General features: G+C 39.8%; 1 protein-coding gene across 1 annotated transcript; it reads left to right on the top strand.

The window, feature by feature from the left end:
* Positions 215–20236, top strand: UACA (uveal autoantigen with coiled-coil domains and ankyrin repeats). Its single transcript, XM_021407012.1, has 19 exons — positions 215–358; positions 3354–3487; positions 3910–3998; positions 4780–4844; positions 5711–5768; positions 6086–6156; positions 6266–6372; positions 7344–7525; positions 7991–8028; positions 8542–8628; positions 9730–9837; positions 10662–10694; positions 11176–11274; positions 11471–11507; positions 12373–12422; positions 13532–16234; positions 16664–16816; positions 17596–17661; positions 18374–20236. The coding sequence occupies exons 1-19, from the start codon at positions 323–325 to the stop codon at positions 18443–18445; spliced, it is 4188 nt and encodes a 1395-aa protein (XP_021262687.1). The 5' UTR covers positions 215–322; the 3' UTR covers positions 18446–20236.

Genomic DNA, 20480 nt, shown 5'->3' with positions numbered 1-20480 from the left:
ACTGTCTGCGTGCTGTTGACAAGACGCTCCGGGCCGGGCAGTATTTACGCACGAGCGGTCCCCGGGCAGTCGGCTGCAGGCTTTGCAGCACGGCGGCATCGCAGCAGGGCGCTGCGGCCAGCCCGGAGGGATGAAGGCTGAGGAGGATCCTGAAGATGCAGCAAACATGCCTGGGGATCCCAGCTAAGCGAAGGACGGAGCAAAATGAGCTTGGGGTGGGGGAGAGAATCTGCGTGTGAGAGCCCCTTCGAACCCATTCAGCTTGGTGCTTGATGCGAGGCACGCCGGGCACTTCTGGCAGCGAGAAGCTGTGCCTTCTAGAATGACTTGCTGGTTTTCTTGTGCAACTAAAGACACAGTAGGTATCCTAAAATTCCTATCGATGGCAGTAGCTTACAGCTGCAGAAACGTAAAAGCTCAAATCCTGTAACTCCTTATTAATGAGTTATGTTGGTGTTTAGAAACTCTTCCTGTGGGGGTTTCATTGAATGTGAAATGCTCAGGTCACGATAGTTAATATGCCACAGGAACCTGATAAACTTATAGATGTTATAGCCAAAGAAAAGATGTACTTCTATTAATATAATAACAAGATATTATTTTTATCTGAAGTCTGATGAAATGGGAAGAAGGTGTGTATAGTAATGGGCTGTCTGTATATTTGATTGAGTTTGTGCTGGTGGGTATGAACTGCAGGTCTGAAACTCAGAAGTCTAAACATGGATATAAATGTGCAGTATGTGATCACTTTCCTCTACGGGTGTGAAACGTGTTGCACTTGGAATAATTTGGAGGGGGCAGAGCTTGATGTGCAGCTTCTGAGGTATTTAAAACTAAAACATAACTTGCACAAAAAGGAGCTTGTAGTAGAGCAACCTCTGTCAGGCTTCAGAGGAATCCTGCTCCCCCCAGCTGTGCATAGTAAGTGCCTGCAGCTCTTACTGTGACCAGTGGTGTCCTCTTTTGGGGCATGGTTACACCAGGCGGGCTTGGCTTGTAACTAATTAGTGTCTTAATTGATTGACAATGGTACTGCACTTGAGTGGGGAAACACCTGTGGGTGTGACTTTGATAGCTGTCAATTTTTATTACTGCATGTCACTTTTAGCAAATTATTGCTGAGACTCCACGATTACTGCAGTCATATATTATGAGAATGGGAAATAAAGATAATTACAGCTGTAACGCCATCGTACGCCTCATTCTGCAGTTGCATGGTGATGGCAGCAGGCTTTCATTGCTGTACTTCCTTCATCTCTTCCAGCCAGTGAATCCTGCACTAGGTGTGTGGTGAGCCCATGCTTGCTGGCCCTGGTGGCCCATGTGGCAGCTCCTGGCCAGGGCTCTGCCAGCCTCCTGCAGGGAACCTGGAGCAGCACAGGCCTTCACTAGTAAGGCAGCTGTAAGGAGGGGGTAGTTTGGTCTTGAAAGAACATAATTATATTATTTAATGTGGAGGCTGTACACGCTTTTGGATATAATAATATTTGATGTGTCTTTCTTCTGTCAAAATCTTCTTGAGTATGGTGTCCTCAGTGTCCAGCTTGGCATTGAGCTTTGTCCCAGAACTTTCTGAAAATCATAAAACATCAGAGAAGGGCCGTGCTGGCAGTGGGCAGAACAGGCATAGTGCTCTGGGTAGGATGTCGCCTCCAGTTCTAAATTGGAAGTAAACAAGGAATAAGTGGGGGGTGACGACTGTCTGCATTCGTGTGGTGGTCTATTTATGACTGACTTGTGCTTTCTTTGCACTCTGCATAGCTTTGGTATTTGCAGGCAATTTGAAGCTATAAACCTTGAATTTTCTTCTTACACAGCTCATAGATGCTCATCTCCTGCTCAGCTAAACTGCAAATCTGTGAACAATCCTGAGCAGCCAGAAAAAGCTCAGTCCTTTTGCGTATCGCTGACACATCTGTTTGGTGTTAAAACTGGAGAACCCTTTGGGACATCACAGAGCTAGCTGAGGTCTATTTTTAAGAATGACCAAATGCAGTGGGTTGAATCAGTACATCTCTGTGCCTATATAACGTGTTTGTGTTGGGGGTTCCCTCCCTGGCAAGGTACCCCAAAAGAGGCTGGAATAGTGCTTTGAGGAAAAGCAGCGTGAGTGAGCTGCTTGGGTAATGCCTGGGTCCCTGCCTTCATTTCTGGTGTTCTTTCATCATTCTTTTTGTTACAGAGTGGTCACGGAAGCAGCGTGACTGTCAGTAAATCTGTGGAGCTCAGCTGGTTTTGATAAATGTGAACTTAGTTTGGAAAGGGCAAAATGTAGTTCATATTTTTCATGTTGCTGACTGCTGAATTCACGAAAACCGAAGTCTGCTGTTGATTACATATGTTTTGTCATTGTTGTTGTATTCAAGTGTCCCACAAAACATATGCCCTTGCATTGTTCTCTACTGTACCTTGACTATGTAAGGGCTGGTAGAAGGGGGAAAAATCATAGCATCTGTATTTTATCTCCCCGCTTCCTTGTGAAATCATATTTTAGGAATACTGAGAAGCCTATTCTGAAGATGAGAAGCTGTTAGCTGTCGTGTCTTTGGCTCTGTAGCTCGCTGTTCCTGGCTTATCTGTACCTGCTGTGTCTTAACTTGTAAGCTTTGAGGCATGGACAGATATTTAACAGAGAAATGGGACAGTTGACTGCTTTATTTAGGCCATCACAATTTAAACGATTGACAGTGAAGAAAAACAAGAAACCCTCCTCATTTTTCTTTAGCCAGAGGAACTGACTGCCTTGTGAGCGAACTGATACCCCTTCCACAAAGGGGGTGAGGCCAAGAGGCAGCTTTAGAGATGTTAAGGTGCTGCCAGGGAAGGGGTGAGGGGAGGGAGGAAGGGTTAAAATGTAATAATGGGGCATTAGATGAAACATTCCTGGAGACAGTCAGCGAAGGACTGCACTGCGAGGCCCTGGTCGCCCGGCCTTTGCTTCAGGGGAGCTGGGGTTAGATCTATGGATAAGAAACTGTCTGAAAATTTTGACTTTTCCTTAAATTTATAAGGAACTAGTGTATGTAACTTTAGTTTTAGACCTCTTAGATGGAACTCAGCAAGATGAGGAAAAACTGAGTGGTTTTATACCCAAAACTACTCTTTTAAAGATCAGAGCGACTTAACCAGGCTGTTCCTGAGCAGTGCTTGTTCAATGCTAACAGCCTGATTGAAATGCTGTAGTACTGTATGAAAATAACCAAACAATTTAACAGGTACGACTTTGATTTGTAAACAAAACCTCTTTTATCCCTCTCCCCAGTAATGAAATTCTACATTTTGTTGATGTAGCTTTAACAGACCAATATTGTACCACAAGCTCACTTGCTTTTCTAATTCTCTCTTTTGTACAGCTGAATACAGACTGGAACAAGTATGATGACAGGTTAATGAAAGCAGCTGAAAGGGGTGATGTGGAAAAGGTTTCATCAATCCTTGCCAAAAAAGGAGTCAGTCCCGCTAAGCTGGATGTGGAAGGGAGGTCTGCGTAAGTAACTTCCAGCACTCTGGTGATGGGGAGGCTAGGGAAAGTCATCGCTCCATTCCCAAGTCCTACTGCTACTTTGGAAACTATTTTGTAAACATATAAATGTATGCAATGTGCTATGATAGTTTCTTGCCTCATCTAAACAAGTCTTGCACAAGCTTTTAATGAGGAATTGAACAAAGAAAGTTATGTAGCTTCTGCACTGCAGTGGAGGAAGTGGAGAATGGAGAAGAGGAGGAAACCTTGAACAGAAATCTGAGCTAAGGGTTGCTCATGGAAATACGAACTTCTAGCAGCAAGGATGGACTTGAAGCATGCAATTTAGCGTGCATCAATATGCAATTATTTGCTTTGATTTTCTGGGTTAATATTTCTATTTTGTGTATAAAACAGTTCTGCTGAAGCATGGCTTTCCTATTTAGATTCCATGTTGTAGCATCAAAGGGAAACCTGGATTGCTTGAACACCATCCTTATTCACGGAGTTGATATCACAGCCACTGATGCTGCAGGTATGCTTCCTCAAATGCTCAAGTGCAACTTGCTAAAGTTCTCAGCTTGGTTTTTGCTTTGGAATAGCTTTAAATGAAGTTGGAGGGTACATCTCCCTCCTTCCTGTAGTGCTGCATGTGGTTGGCAAAAAAAGAAGTTTAAAAGATGAAAATTGTGGCTTAACTGAGAGAAAATTGCTCATGTCCTGTCATGCAAATCCATGAATGCTTCTGACATGCAGCAGAGCTTAAATTGGCTCACATAACAGATTTCTTTTTTTAAAACACTTATATGGACTAATTTGCAGCATCTTGAGATAAATTTCACTATGAATTATTGGTTGCACTTCCTCTAAAATTAAATAAAATAATGCTAAAATCCACTGCTTAGCGAATAGTGAAGTGTATTGAAAAGAAATGACTTCGTTTTAGCACTGTCAGAATTGCCAAAAAGTCCCAGACATTAAATAAAATGATATGGGTGTTGATCTAAACTGTTGCTTGACTTGAAACAAGCCCAGCAGTTTAATGGCACACATACAGCTTGATATTTCCATACATCTAACACACGATGACCAGTAATTAAGCACATGGAATTACGTAGGCAGAAGACAGAGGTTTTTGTTTAGATGAAGTAAACTGTCCTAATGACTTCAGTGAAGAACAAGTTAATTTCTTGTAAATTAATGTTGGATGATGAGTAATAAACTTTCTGAGAAACAGCGTAAGCATGTTGAATTTGTGTGGTATTTCTAAATGCATGTTCATAATAGATCCTTAACCTGATGTTGGTGTCTTGTAGGTAGAAACGCATTGCACCTAGCTGCAAAATATGGACATGCTTTGTGTCTGCAAAAGCTGTTGCAGGTACTGAAAAATCAAACTTGTCCTTCGTTATGGCTTTTAGTCTTTTGTTTGGGGAAGGTGCTCTTAAATATACTGGTCTGAATTTAAGATAATCTACTTTTTCTGGTTTTAAAAACACAAACCTGCCAGTCATGGAGAAAACACCTTCTCATATGAAATAGCAGGTTGTGGCTGGAAGTGTGAAAGTGAAGAAAGTCAGCATCCTTTTGCCTCTTCACATAAGTTCAGAGTTTTCACTTTCTAAAGAAAGTGAACTTGAGCATCTTCTAAGATTAGTGCTGCTTTTCTGAGTCAATTTGCTTTTAGGAACAATGACACTGAAAGGTCTGCACGAGAGAAATGTTTTCTTCCAAAGATGGGCAGTTATGTCCCGCAGTCTTTCCTGAATGGAACAGTAATGTATGGGGATTGTTTTGGAGTGTGACTTCTTCATTTAATTTGAAATTTTAATGAGCTTTTAATGCATCTTTAGTTTACTTGATGCGTGTCTGCATCCACGCATAATTGGTGCATCTTATGTAGAGTGACGGAGCTACTAGTGATACTGGTAGCAAAGAAGCGATGACAAATAGCAGAGAGGTTCTTAGCTGTAGTGAACAAACACTTGAAAGCTTGTGAAAATTCTGTGGTGGGTTGTGTGATTGCTTTGTACCGTCTTAATTTACTTCTCAGACTTTCCATCTTTGTATATTTAAAGCACTGAAATGCATGTACCCATAGCTGCTCTTTTTCTGTATGTCAGTGTGCCTGGAAACTACAAAGGTACATTTTATCTTCATTGATTCTGTGTTGCTTCAGTTAAAACTTCAAAACCTTTTAATGCAATCTGAAATGGTAATTAATAACCAAGATATTTATTTTAACAGTACAACTGTCCAACAGAGAATGTGGATCTTCAAGGAAGAACTGCTCTTCATGATGCAGGTAGAAGGTTTTGCTTTTTCTCCAACAGCAGTATGAAATCTAGATTTAATAATGGCACGATTCTCAGATAAGTCTAATTCTTTTTTTTAAACTTATCTGCTTCATGTAGTAATGACACTTCTCCTCAATCGCAAGCTTGTTAAAAGACTTAGAAGTTGTAGATCTAAAAATCTCTTCTGATGTCTGTGAGTTGACTAGTAATATGTAAAGCAAGTACCATTAAGCAGTGGTGTAGAGCAGTGATGCACCCAAAGAAGTATTTGGGGTTTCACAAATACTTCAGCAGTATAACCTGCTCTTCATTCTTCTCTTGAAAGCTATGTCAGACTGCTCCTCTAGCATACAGCTCCTTTGTGACCATGGGGCCTCAGTGAATGCAAAGGACGGAGTAAGTTGTTGCTATACCTCTCTTCCCATACAAGCCCTACTGTATTCTTGCGTGTGCTTTCTCTCCATCCTTTCCCTTTCCTTTTTCATTCCTTTTTTCCCCTCTTCAGGATGGGAGGACACCACTGGTGCTGGCCACTCAGATGTGTCGCCCCACAGTTTGCCAGCTTCTTATAGACAGAGGAGCGGACGTTAATGCCAGGGACAAACAAAACAGGTAATGCATGCGGGGTGTTGTCAGAATGCCTGCTGACCATTCAAGGGTAGAAAGCTCTCCATTGGCTTTCAGGCTGTGGAATGAATGCTAAATTGAGCAAAAAACCAAAGAAACCCAACCCTCTGACCCGGGACTTAACCAAAAATAACGTGCCAGTTCAATAATGCAAACAAACTTGGCTTTTCTTATTGCTTATTCTTGCATTTAAAATTCATCAAGATAGGCTTATGTGGGAAGAATTGCACATGACGGCCAGCAGAGCAATGGCAGTTGGTTGCTTTAAGAGTTCTTCTGTCCACTGCTGCAACGTACACCCTTTGAGACTGATGTGTAAAGGATATCGTGATGAAAGCGGTGCTTTGTCAAGGAGTACTTGAGTCCCACTGGGGCTTCTGAGGGGCTTGAGGGCTCTGAGACGCTTCTTTCTATATCCATGGAGGAGGGGTAGGAGGTAGCATCTAACTAGCTACTGCTTTTGCTGGTTATTTCTTGGAGGACACCTTCATGGTGGTTAATGGATGTGGGTCTGCTGGGAGACAGGGCATGGGTGCTTGCATTGCATGTTCTGAAACTGGCAAGTGTTTGTTTGGGAGGCATTGCCAGGGCTCCCAAGCACTTGCTGGAGCTGTCTGAACTTCCTCTTGTCTTTGTTGTGTCTATTGTCTATTTGTATGTAAACAGGGTAAGCCAAAAATCACAAGAGTTTTCAGAGTAACCGGGTGGTGCTCTCAAAGGCAGTTGGTTTATGCTGGGTTTTATGAAAGTACTGCTATTAGTGTTTTGCTTTTTTACAAATATTTATCTTCTAAATGACTTCTTAATGTTTAGTTTCCTCTTTTGATAAAGGAAAGATTCCTTCCTTCACTCAACTTTCCATAATTAGACATAAGTGTAAGGTTATTTCTTTGAGCGCTCCTTTGAAAGCATAAGATCCCAGAGTTTCTGAATGCGATCTTTCTCCCCATCCTCAGGACTGCCCTAATGTTAGGCTGTGAATATGGCTGCAAGGACGCGGTAGAAGTTTTGCTCAAAAATGGTGCGGATGTTAGTTTGGTTGATGGCCTTGGTCATGACTGTGCTTACTATGCCAGAATTGGTGACAATATTGACATTTTGGCTTTAATAAAAGCTGCCGTTGAGGATTCCAGCAAAGGTATGAACATGGCTGCTACTGCTTGCTGTTACTCTTTCATTTGGGTTGTGTATCCTCCCAGTGCTTTGTCTTTGAATATACTCTTTGGAGGATAGCTGCAGTCCTTTAAACAAGTTGAGAAACAGCCTGCATAGGAGGGTAGAGGGGGGTTTTGTTTTCTTGTTTGCTTGTCTGCAGTAAAGCTTTTAAAGTTAATGCAGGCTGTGATGTGATAAGGTACGGGGTACTAGTGTTACTGAACTGGTGTTGCAGTAATGATCACAATTGTTCTTGAGCATTATTTATAGAAAAACTTGTACTTGTGAAATGCTTTCTTATTTTTTTAAATGAATTTGGGGAGAGGGGGACTATTTCTTGGAATGTCCTCCTAAGAAAGAAAGTGAAGTAGATTAGCAAAGTATACTTTGTGTGAATCTGAATGAAATGAACTTTTCTTTAAATTCCTATTTTGTGTTGCTTTTCTAGCAAGAGATAGCATGAAGAGAGGGCAGCCTGAACAAAAGGTGAGGCTTGCTGTAGTATCTCCTAAGGTTGCCTTATGTAGAGATGTGGGAAGATACGTAGCATTAGTGAAGTTTCCCTCTTCTGTAGCACTTATTCCCTTTTATTTTCCTGCCATGTGGGGTGAAGCCCAGAAAGATTCTGGGATGTTTGAGGCTGGCTTGGAGTCGGTGTTAATTTTCAGTAAATTTCTTGCTGTCTTGGCCTGAAAGTGAGCTGCTGCTGAACAAGGAGCAGGTTCTTGTCTCACTAAGACAACATCTTCAAAAGCCTGTTGTTTCCTCTTGTAGCTTGGGGACACCTTATTTCTAAAAAGGGATGTGGTCAGGGGAATTAAATCAACTTGTTCTCAACTCTGTAATTATGTGGCATGTGTATTTCTGTTTAAAGAATTCTTGATGTGCATATTTGCTCGGTAGTATTGCTTCCTCCCCACCCCCATTGGATGTTGAAATGGAACCTGTTGTCAGAACGCACTGGGAATATCAATTAATGCTTTAATGTTGCTGTAACAGATGAACAACATGTCACAAAAGTGGAATCGGCTGCATGCACAGGAAGAGGTGAATGTCAAGCTGTATCAGAAGGAACATAACGCTCAGGTAAACGAGAAGGGTTTTTAACTTATGTATTCCCATACACATAATGAACCAGACATTAAAGACAAGATGTGATTTTTAAGTAAGCATTAGCAATTCCATCTAGAAAGATCATACATATATTGTTGTTTACTTGAAACTAATTGTGTGAGTATGTAAAGTGACAATTATGCAGATAAGCTGTAAACTTCTGCAAGAGTTTTTAATAATAAATACTTCTAAGACATGAGATGAGTCTTGCCCTTTCCCATCTCTTCACTTTCGGTGCCTAGTACTTTCACCTGCAGTAAGATTGTGGGGTCACAAAACAGGAAGATGTTAAAACATTCTCAAGAGGTGTATGCTTGTCTTTCTCAAAGTAACTTGCATCATAATTGCTCTATTAACTGGTATTAATTTTCTCATCTCCCTATTGTGTCATTACAGTTTATGAAAAGGTAAATGGCACTTTAAGCTATGGGGAACAACTCACTGAGAAATTGAGGTTTTCATTCTGAAATCTTTCTTATTGCAAAGGATAAGAATCTCTAAATGCAGCACTTCTGTTCTGAGCTAAAGTAGTTTCCACTGTTAAGAAGGTGATTAACCCATCGCTAGATAAACAGGCTTCATTTGGATGTAAGCACTGGGCTGACTGAAGGCCTGAAGACCTATCATTTCCATGCACTGGATTTCTGTGCATTGCTAGGGTGATTCTTGTGGTTGCTGGAACAGAAGTCCATGAAGAAGTTGCTATGCTTCATGCCAGTGAGGCCTTTTCAATACAGCTTTGTCTGTAGTCACCAGGCTTCAGGAACTGTTCTAATACTAATTATTTTTACATAGACAGCCTCTTGAGTGCTTCCAACATTGAATACAATCTTATTCTGCTTGTACTTTCAAAACCTGTATGTACATGAGGAGCTGTCTAGAGAAAAAAAGTTTGGAGATCCTGAAACTTGGGCTTATGTAAACTTCAGAATGAAGGAGACCTAACATAAGGCAACAAAATCATTGGGGCTTTTTGGGCAAGGCTTGATGTCTTTAATGACTGTTAAAATTGTTGGCACAAGCTCAGTTTTCCCTGTGTGAGTGTAGTGTATTTATTCTGCTTATTTTTTTTAGGAATTGGAATTAGAAAATCAAGACTTGAAGGATCGAATGAGAGAAGTGCAAGAGGAGCAAAGGATGTTGCTGGATAGAATCAGTGGGCTTCAACTGCAGTTAAATGAGGTTAAAATCTTTAGTCTTCACGGAGTTACTGTAAATAACTTCTGTATGTGTTGCCATCATTTTCTTGTGCTGCAAAGACCTTCAGTCTGTAGTAGACTCAAAACATGAGGAGATGCTACACCTTCATCTACTGCTCCTCATAAAGTTGAGCAATAGCATTTATAGCTGTATTTCATAACATAATAGGACACATGAGGCATTCTGGTCTATTGTAATTCAGAAAGTAAATGTAACTTACCATTTAAACGTAGCTGCTGTGCATTATCAGAGCTGCTGCTTATTTTCCAGCAGTTACTTAAAGTGGAAGCAGGAAAAAAAACAAACAACAAACTCTTCAGTTAAGAAAAAAAGTGGAGGGGAAAAAAGGTTTTCAGTTTTGGATCGTTATCTGAAATTTAAGTTCTGTTTTTTTACAGAAACAAACCCAAACTAGCCCTTCTCTTCCCCCTCAAAACAAATAAGAATACCCAACTCTCCTCCTCTGCCCCTCAATCAAAATTCAAAGAAACTACTCGGCCTCTTCATATTCATGTTGTAAAATCAACAGCTTTCTTTTTACTGAGAAACTCTATCCTGCCTCAGTGACATAGAATAAAAAGGTATTCCATTCTCCTAGTACATGTGTCAAGAGACGGTGTTCTGTCAACATCCTTATTTGTTTTTCTCTTGCTGGAGGTTAGATGGCAAATGCAAGGTGGGCAGTGTATTGGGAGCACGTAGTATTAGAAGCTGGGATAGACTCATCAGCTAATGTACAGTGTATAAGCCCCTTAAAAACATTATTGAAAAATGATTTGTGGGGGGATTTTTTGTTATTTTTGCAGGAACAAATGTTTGCAGATGATCTTGAAAATGAGGTATGATATATCACTTTAAAGTGTAATAGAACTGTGAAAGAGGGAAAGTGACTTGAATTTAAGAGATGGTATTTAAAGCTATGGAGGAAAGAAAAGCGATGTGTAAATGCTAAATGAAATATCTACTGGTATGTATTCAGTTCGTAGAGCTGTAGGGTATTTGTATTGCTACAAATAGATGTTGTAATTGCCATTTCACCTTAAAAGCAGTCTTAGTATTGTAAGCATCTGAAGTAGTGACTTTCATTTATTTGCATTAATGAAAATACTGCACGTGATTTTTGTACTTATTTCCTTGACTACTTTGAGACTGTTCTTGTAGAGGAGTAGTTTCGCAGGAGAATTTTAAAGAATTGAGGTATTCTCTCAGTACTGATTTTTGGTTGAAGTTCTTCTTAAACCACTACTTAAAAGCTGCTTATGTTATGAATCTGGCCATCCTTGTGGCTTTGGCTACTTGGCACTTTTTATTCTCTTTCAGAAAGATGAGTTGAAGAGAATCCTGACTACCAAGGAAAAACAGCAAGAAGAAAGCTTAAGAACCATTGAAGCTCTGAAAGCTAAACTCAAATATTATGAAGTATGTTAACTGATTTGAAATGCCGTACAACAATTGATACTGACTATAGTCAATATTTAATCTTTTTAATTATTGAAAGTCTTGAGTTTTATCTCACTTGGAAAGTTTTCTTTGCCTTTCAAGCTCCAGTTTAAATATGATTTAAAAACTCAATGTAAACTTTCAGCTTTTGTTTTTTTATATTGTCTACTTGTAGGTTGACTTAGTGGGATCTGGAAGTAACTTCAGTAACAGTAAGTGTTGTATTTAACTCTTAAAACTTGCCATGCGTGATGCAGTGTTAGAGAACAGCTTTTTTGCTTTCTCTTCTTTGTCCTTGCTGTAGACAAACATGTCTGTCCACACTTCCTACCTCACAATACAGATAGCTGGGTCGGGTGTGTAGCTGGGTGCTGGAACATCTTGATAAGACTCACGTGTGACTGTGTTTTTTGTGAAATCTGGGGTCTCTTCTAATAATGTGAGAAACAAACCAAGGGAGATCTCTGCTTCAAAGAGTATTTCTGTTCTTCATGCCTTAAACAACACAAATCTCTGTCTGTGTGTTCCTTCTGCTGGACAAGGCAGCCGTGGTTCTTGTGAGGGCTTCAGCACAGGGAAATTTGAACACAACTTTAAATACAGTAACTCAGCTTACACTTCTGTTAGAAATGATTCCATTTCCAGAAACTGAAGTCTTGCAGTTCACCTTGGTTACAGGCCTGTCCTGCATTTGGTTAGCTTAAAATGTTACTTAATTTCTTGTGAACAGAACAAGAGCTGTTTGGGTGCCTGGAAGGTTTATCTGGAGTGCAAGGGGATACTTTTCCCTGTTGTATACTTTTCTAGCTTGCAGGTAATTCTAGGCGGCCTTTGTGGCTCTCTTGCAAAACAGCGCCCAGCCTGGGGTGCCAGGGGTGTCTTTCCCTTTACAGGAGTTTGTCCAGGCTTCCTGCCTTCATTTAAGGGGAGTTGGTTTAATACCAGGTACTTAAACACCAACCTGCAACGTAGCACAGTCACAATAAAAAGAATAAAATTAGGAAGGAAAAACATAGTTGTTGGAATTTGTGTAACTGTTTTTAAACAGGCTAAATGCTATTTGCTTTGAAAATCTAGGAAAAGAAGATTTACTTAAGCAAGGTCAAGTGTTTGCTGTGGAATCACAGGTAATAAATATTTTACCACTTGGGAGAATTCAGAGCTGGTTATGCTTGTGAAGCTATACCCTTATAAATGTGCATATAGTGAACTGTTTCTGAATACAGAAGTTTCTGTAATCCTGGCCTTGCCATGTTTTTAACTGCTGGTGCCCTCTAGGGTTGCATATGTGACATAGCTTTAAATGCTGCAAAGATCTCAGTGCTGAATGGTCTGTAATGTACATTCTTAAAAACAAATCCAGCAGAAGCCTGGGGTAGCAGTCAGTGTGAAGTGCAATTGTTTTTCATCTCCCTAACTTTTTTCCTGCTTTAAATTCAGTTAAAATCTAGACTATTTTCCTGCCAGCAAAGTAATAATTTCCTGCCAATTTTGTTTGCTGATAGCTTGCTACCTTCACAAATTGACCAACCAAAAAAAAAAACCAAAAACCACAAACCTTATCTCAAGCCAGAATTAAATGGCTTTAAGCTGATTAGGTCTGGAGGTGACCTGGAAGTAGTAAGTGCTTGGAATGTGACTGCGATTACCAGAGCAAGTCAGTGCTACGGAATAGCCATAACGACTGGCAGCAAAATGAAGTCTGGTACTGAAGAACACAGCAAAGCAGCAAAGCTTCTTACTTTATTATAACTTTTTCTAGATGTTCTTTACTGGACAGTAAATAGTGTCTGTTTTCTGCAGTCATTTCAGAGAGAAGATCCTGTTAATCATGATGTACTCAGTCTGTTCCAATTCCTTTGGGCATTATTTTCATATGCTTGATGGCAGGGACACTTACAGTAAATCTAAATGTCTTGGAGCAGATATGATTAGATGTGAATAATGATGGAAAATAAAATGAATGTACTGTACCTGCATTTTAGCATCAGTGGGGTCTGAGTGGTAAACAACAACTAGAAATATAATCAGAGCTTTTATTGCTGACATCTATAATATGGGCAAGTGTAGATAAGTTTTTTCTTAGTTGTTTTTTTAAAGAAATACACTGATCAGGGAGGAAATGATACGAGCATAATGACATTGATTTAATGTAGTTATGAATATGACAACGCATGTGGATAAAACTTGTCAAACTTGTAAGCATGCATCTGCTTTTTTGCCAATTTATCTTCAGTCTAGGTCTATGCTGAGACCCCTGGAGCTGTCCCTGCCTCACCAATCACCCAATCCAGAGAGAGAAACTTTAAAGAAAGAACTTGACAACATGAGGACTTGCTATGGTGCAGCAAAAGAAGAAATAAGCAAATTGCAGAGAGAACTGTCTCACAAGGTATCTGAATGTAAGGCTTTGGCATCAGAGTGTGAAAGAACCAAGGAGGAATCTGATGGACAGATAAAACAATTGGAAGATGCTTTAAAAGATGTACAGAAGAGAATGTTTGACTCGGAAGGCAAAGTTAAGCAAATGCAGACCCACTTTCTTGCTCTGAAAGATCACCTGACTAATGAAGCTGCTTCAGGAAACAGTAAGCTAACAGAGGAACTGAAGGATCAGTTGAAAGAGATGAAAACAAAGTACGAAGGAGCCTCTGCTGAAGTGGGTAAGCTGAGGAACCAGATTAAGCAGAATGAATTGCTAGTGGCAGAATTCAAGAGAGATGAAGGAAGGCTGGTGGAAGAAAATAAAAGGTTGCAGAAGGAACTTGTTAAGTTGGAGATGGAGCGAGATAAAAGGGAAAGAAGTGTCACGGAGTTAGAAGGGCAGCTCAAAGAAACGGCAGCAAAGTTAGCCCACTCTGTAACTTCAGAGAAATTTGAAAACATGAGGAGTTTGCTGTCAAATGAAGTGAATGAGAAAGCAAGGAAGTTAGCAGAGATTGAGGGAGAGCGCGAAAAACTGCAGGCGGAGATTTGGGTTTTGAAAAGGGAATCTGAAAGTCAGAAGGCTAAACTTGCTCAGCACGTAAAGCCAGAAGATCATGAACAAATGAGGAGTGGCTTTGAGCAAAAAAATGAGGAACTGGAGAAAAGAATTTCTGAATTGTCGCAGAAGAATCAGGGTCTGCAGAAGGAACTTGAAAGATTTCAAACTGATAACAAGATGCTTAAGCAACAAATCCAAGTATTAAAAACTGAAATTAAAAGCCAGAATGTGCCTTTAAAAATTCATGAAGAACTGAAAAAAACAAGTGATGTGACTGTTGGTGATCTGACCAAAAAGCTTTTTGAAATAACAAAGAAGTATAATGAAAGCAAAGCAGAAGCTGAGCATTTGCTGGCAGAGAAGAACAGCTTAAGTGAGAACATCAACCACTTGCAAGCTGTGTACCTGTCTCCAGAGCAGCACAAAGAAGAAATGGAAGCTTTAAAATCTAATGGTGTTGAGCTTGAAAAGCAGCTTGCCAAGCTTCAGAAAAAATACGATGATGAACAAGAAAAAATGTGCAAACTAGTGTCTGAAAACACAGCCATGAGAGAGTCTCTGAAGGATCAGTATGTTTTGGCTACAACGCATGAAGAGATTAAAACTGTTTTGAGTAACGCGCTAGAAAAGACTAATAAGGAGTTGTCAGATCTAAAGGAAAAAAACGAGGAGAGAAAGCAAGAATTTATGAGAGTAGATAAAGAAAATGGGGCTTTGAAAGATAGGGTGGAACTTCTGCAGATCCAATTACAAACCGAATGTATAAGTTTAAAAGATCACGAAGCTAAAGTGACTACTTTAAACAACAGGATAGGAGAGCTTCAGGAAAACAATGTTGCAATTACTGCTGAATATAAGAGGAGTCGGGAAGAGATTTTGCAGTTACATGGGGAAATTGAAGCCCAAAAGAAGGAACTTGACACAATTCAAGAATGCATTAAGTCAAAATATGCCCCAGTTGCCTCCTTTGAAGACAGAGAACAAAGCTTTGAAGCCACGGTGAAAGAATTAAAAGCACAGTTGCAGGAACAGATGCAGAAGTGCAAAGAAAGTGAGGAGGGAACTAGGAAGTGCAAAGAGGAGAATGAAAAGCTCAAAAAAGGCATTTTGTCCATCCAGAATGACTTGCAACAGAACTATGTCCTTGCTGAGAAGTGCCATGACATGGAAAAGATGTTTGCAAGCAAAATGGAAGAGCTGAATAAGCAATTGAGAGAAATGCTGCAGAAATATGCAGGCAAAAAAGATGAGAAAGATGAGCTGAAAGAGAGCAGCAAGCAGACCGTGGCTATGCAGGCTCCTGTGGGTGGTCAGCATCTGTCTGAGGAGCAAATTGATGTGTTGAAGAAGACTCTTGGGCACACTGTAGAGGATCTGAAGGAAGCCCTCAGAAGTAAGAAGGAATGTTATGATAAAGAGATGCTGAAAGTAGGAGAACTGCAGCAGGAATTGCTGGATCTGAAGAATTCTTCAGTACCTTTGGTAGAATATACAAAAATGAAAGAAATGCTAGAACGAGAAATCCTGGCAACCAAAAGCAGTTTGAAAGAGAAGGAAGGAGAAAACCAAGTTAAAAGTGAGGAAATCTTGAAGTTGCAGGCTGAGATTCAGCTTAATCAACAAGCTCTAAGAGACCTGGAGAGCAAAGAAGTGATTGACATGTCAGAATACAACTCCATGAAAAGTGCTCTGGAAGCCCAAATTAATACCATAGCTGAAAACTTGTCCACTGTAAATAAAAAGTATGAGGAGGCATGCGAGGAGGCTTTGCAAGCTAAAAAGAGCGAGCGCTCTTTAAGAGATGAAAAGGAATTGCTTCAATTGCGGAGCTGCAGTATTGAGCAAGAAATTAAAGACCAGAAAGAAAGGTGTGATAAATCACTGACGACAATTATTGACTTGCAGAAGAGAATACAGGAGTCTGCAAAGCAGGTGGAAGCCAAGGATAACAAGGTAGGCTGTCAGGTATTTAATGGGCCAAGCCTCTTCAGCGCAGTAGCAGTGAGCTCTGTCAGATGTAGCTGCTTGGCTGTTCAGCTTTGACTTTGTGCACTGGGCACTAGGTACCCAGGGCTGACCCAAGCCCATGAAGCAGAAGCCCTAGGTTTCTGTAGCATTATACTAAGTTTTTCTAATTCCTCATTGGTTTCAGGTGTTGTATGAGGTGGTAAGCTCTGTAACTTCCATCCTGCATTCCATACTCTTGGCGTATAAACTCATTCTTCCATTGGTCATTGGTAAACTAAGTGTTTATAGCTGTCTTTTAAATACAGAAAGTATACTTGCATTGGTTTCCTGTATTGTAGTTAAAAATAAAAATGTTCAAGTGCCACTTTTTCAGGAAGTGAGGCCTCCTTAAATGAGTTTGTGCTTTTTTTAAAGATAACAGAGCTGCTTAATGATGTGGAACGATTAAAACAAGCTCTTAATGGCTTGTCTCAGCTTACCTACACCAGTGGGATTCCGGCAAAGAAGCAGAACCAGCAGGTAGAAATGCTCCAGAACCAAGTAAAAACACTGCAACAACAGCTAGCTGTAAGTAATTGTGCAAGGTGTTGTCTGAAATGCACTAACATGGCTCATGGTGATTCTATATAGGAGGAAATGTGCGTGTGGTCAGTAGAACACTGGGGCTGTTTGTGAGCTCAGGCTTTGAGGAAAAGTAGGAGAATTCATAAGTATGCTTTTCTTCCTTCTCTGCCCGATTGCTTCTGTCTGTAAGCCTGTCTGCTTTCTTCTGTGCACTGGAGTTGCAATGTCAGGAGCTCTTCCAGATGAAATAGAATTTGTGCTTAGGAAATATAGTGCTGTAGTTCATGCTAAGACCATTTCTGTATGCAAGTTCCACATTAATGTTTTGTACCAAAAAAAAAGACCAACCATGTATTTTCTCACTCTAAAAGAAAGGGAGGTGGTCCTTTATTAATGGACTTGGTAAACTTTGTGTTCCCTTGTCTGCAAAAAATTGAGAAGTGTGTTGCTTATCATTAAGAACTATCAGCGGAGGGGGGCACTTCAGTAAGTGCAGTGATTTTTGTGCACAAACACACGTTAGTGGCTTCTGTGGTTTATTAAAGCTTGTAGCTTTAAGTTGCATATGCGAGCAAAGTTAGGTATCAGTAGATCTGTACAGAACTGGGATGTAAGGTGGAAAAGTGACTTTTCTTGATTAATGGAGGGAATATAGCAGAACTTAACCTTGAGATCTTGCTTGGGCTAGTATATAAGTGCACAGAACAATCCACAAACTTGGAACTAGATAAGAACAGATGTTAACTTGATGACTTAATCTCTTCTTGTCTTCCTTTCTACAGGATGCTCAAAGGCAGCACCAAGAGGTAGTCTCAGTTTATCGGACGCATCTTCTTAGTGCTGTACAGGTATGGCAGTCCCAAGTTCAGATTGTTTTGTTGTGTCATCTGCATTTATAGATTCTCAAGATATTTCTGGCTGCTGTATTGGAAGATCTTAAACTTGAAATTAGTGTCGTTTACTTGTTCTCATGTTCAAAGTTTAATTTAGAATTGAACGATCCAGGAAAAAAAAGCAATGCCACTGCTGTCTTATCGTGCTGCCCTCTTACCTTTTGTATGCAGTGTGATTGTAGGTAGCTGTAACCTGCTCTGAGGTGGTGGTGTTGGGTGATGTGAACGTATTAACTCTGCATTATCCCAGGTAATGCTGGAGAGAAGTTAAAGCTGGAAAATTGAGCGCAGGCCTAGTGAGTGCTTCTCAGTGAACAAAAAGCTGAGCAACTAACTTCAGTAGAGTGGCTTCCGATACATAAGCACGTAAAAGTAGGACTGCTGCAAGAGAAAGCTGTGGCATCCAGAGAACAGGAACAATATTTTTTCTTTCTCAAACATATTTTCATGTGATACACTGCTACATTGGGCAGACTGTTCTTTCTCTCATGAGGAAACTGTAGCAGGATTCCTGAAAGATTTCAGTGTTGTCTAGAGTGGTGGAAGTACAGCAATGAGTTGTGATTTCTGAGCAGTTTTGAATAGCCTCCTAATGTTGCCTGAATATGATTGATGTTTTACGAGGCTTGTTTATTTTTCTTTGTAACTAAGTGTTTGCTTGCTCTAGGGTCACATGGATGAAGATGTCCAGGCTGCTTTACTACAGATCATTCAAATGAGACAGGGACTTGTTTGCTGATATGCTTGGTGCCATTGCTCTTGAAGGCTGCTGCAGCTTGTAGGAGTGCTGTGATTACGGTAGTGATAACCTTTGTGAGATCTATATTGTTTTGATATTATAACTGTAATTGGAATTCCTGAAAGTTACTCCAAACAGCTTACAAAGCCAAAATATTTTCTTCCAGAGCAGTAAAGTAGAGCTACTAAGTCTCAGATCTGACACTTCTATCAATAGATTGATAAAAGATGTAGAACATACTTTAAAGTTGGTGTACAAGCTGACTGTCAAAATGATGACATGGTAGTTAAATAATTTTAATGTCTGATTGACCACTTCTTAAAACAAGACCTATTTCCAGAAACTCTATTTTATCCTATAACTTGAACTCTTGTGGTATGGTTGAAAATAAATGGTGTTCAATTGAGCTTGGCTAAGTATTGTAGCTGTATAACTCTTAACTAAAAGAGTGGGTATTTTGTTTGTAACTTGAGCTGATTGTGACTATTACAACATGCTTAGTAAGTCAGCTGCAAAGCTAGATGGAAGATATTTGGATATGTGCTGTAACTTGGCTGGCCAAGTTATAGGCTTTGTTTAATAAACTTTAAGATGTAGCGTCTTTTGCTTTTTTATAAGACTTAAAAATTGGGTTTTCCATCAAAACACTAACCTTTGTCCCCTCCCCAAGAGACTTAATGAATTCTTTGTAATATTGATTACTGTAGGCTGCAGTAGTAGGACTGGAATGTCATGGTTTGTAGAGCAACAGTTTGATCTAAACGCAATAGTTCAAGATGAACATAATTTCGTTCTTCGTTAGGTGTAATATGGGCATAGGCCAAGCAGCTCAGTAAGCTGTACATGAGATAATTCAATTACTGCATTTTCAAACACTCTTTCATGAAAAAGTTCAAGGTATTTTCCTCTTAACTGTAAATTATGTACTATAATCTGATTATTTATGGGAAAGATGCAAATAGTATGATTAATGAAATGAGAATTTTTATTTGCTTGGAATTTACCTGTTAAAACAAGGTTTCACTTTTTTTAACTGAAGGATGGTATTTCCATAGGTAAGTTTCCTAACAGAAAATAGGGAATCTGGGACTATCCAAAGTAATGCAGAAGTGAGCCTAATAATGTATGCTGGTGTTTTAATACTGCAAACTGTAAGTGCTCTCAGTAGCCCTGTTAACTTCATGCTACTTAGCTGAAAGCACTTGTTTATAACAAGCAAACAAGAACCTGACAGCCTGAAGCAGGGAAGACAAAGCTGCCTTCTCCATGCTCTCTGAAAAATAAAGACTGAAGTTTAGAGTGCTGAGTTCTCTGCTTCACATTCATTGGGCTTCCCAACAAGCTCTGCCTCGTTGGTTTAGGTCTTCATTTTCAGCGATGTTATGTTTTTCCTTTTGTGTCCCTTTTTGGGCAGAGTCACAGAGAATTGAAGAGACAACTGCCACAAAGAGGAGGATGCGTAAAGTGATGAATATGTAGGACAGTTATATTATATAAATACACTTAATATATTTACTAAATATGTCTGTAGTACAACAGATCTACTGCTGCTTTCCTTTAGTTTCTTAGAGGACTATTACAGAAAGCATCTCAGTACGTATGCATTATTTTTTAGCCAAATTCTTTTATGATTGCATTACTTGAAACTCTTATTAGAGAGAAATAGATTGTTTTGATATACTAACTCTGGCATATTTTGATATTGTATGTTTCCTTACTGAGGGAGTTCTATGTATGTTTTTCTAAATTTCTCCCGTATTACATTATTAATAAAATGTTTTCTTCTTTTTATCGTAGTGATCAATTCTGTAAAAGGTAAAGCAATGTGAAGAATTTGTCAAAATAGTCTGGGTAGTGGAGGGTATTGAACTCGATTGAGTGCTCTTGAATACCATGTAACACATCCATTTTTTAGATGTCTGCTAGGGTATTTTTTTCCATGTATTTTCAGAGTTCTGTTCAATGCAATGCCTGATGTGAGTACATGCTAGCTCAGACTTCTTTACCTTGGCATTGGTGATGCTATAAAATCATA

Source organism: Numida meleagris, chromosome 9 (genome assembly GCF_002078875.1).
Source record: "Numida meleagris isolate 19003 breed g44 Domestic line chromosome 9, NumMel1.0, whole genome shotgun sequence".
In the NCBI taxonomy this organism is placed as follows: domain Eukaryota; kingdom Metazoa; phylum Chordata; class Aves; order Galliformes; family Numididae; genus Numida; species Numida meleagris.
This window is presented reverse-complemented; position numbering and strand designations above follow the sequence as displayed.

Coding starts and splice junctions, on each gene's coding strand:
- UACA (XM_021407012.1), top strand. CDS start 323: ATGACTTGCTGGTTTTCTTGTGCAACTAAAGACACA. Junction 3,999..4,779: donor CACAGCCACTGATGCTGCAG/GTATGCTTCCTC, acceptor GGTGTCTTGTAG/GTAGAAACGCATTGCACCTA. Junction 8,029..8,541: donor GAGGGCAGCCTGAACAAAAG/GTGAGGCTTGCT, acceptor TTGCTGTAACAG/ATGAACAACATGTCACAAAA.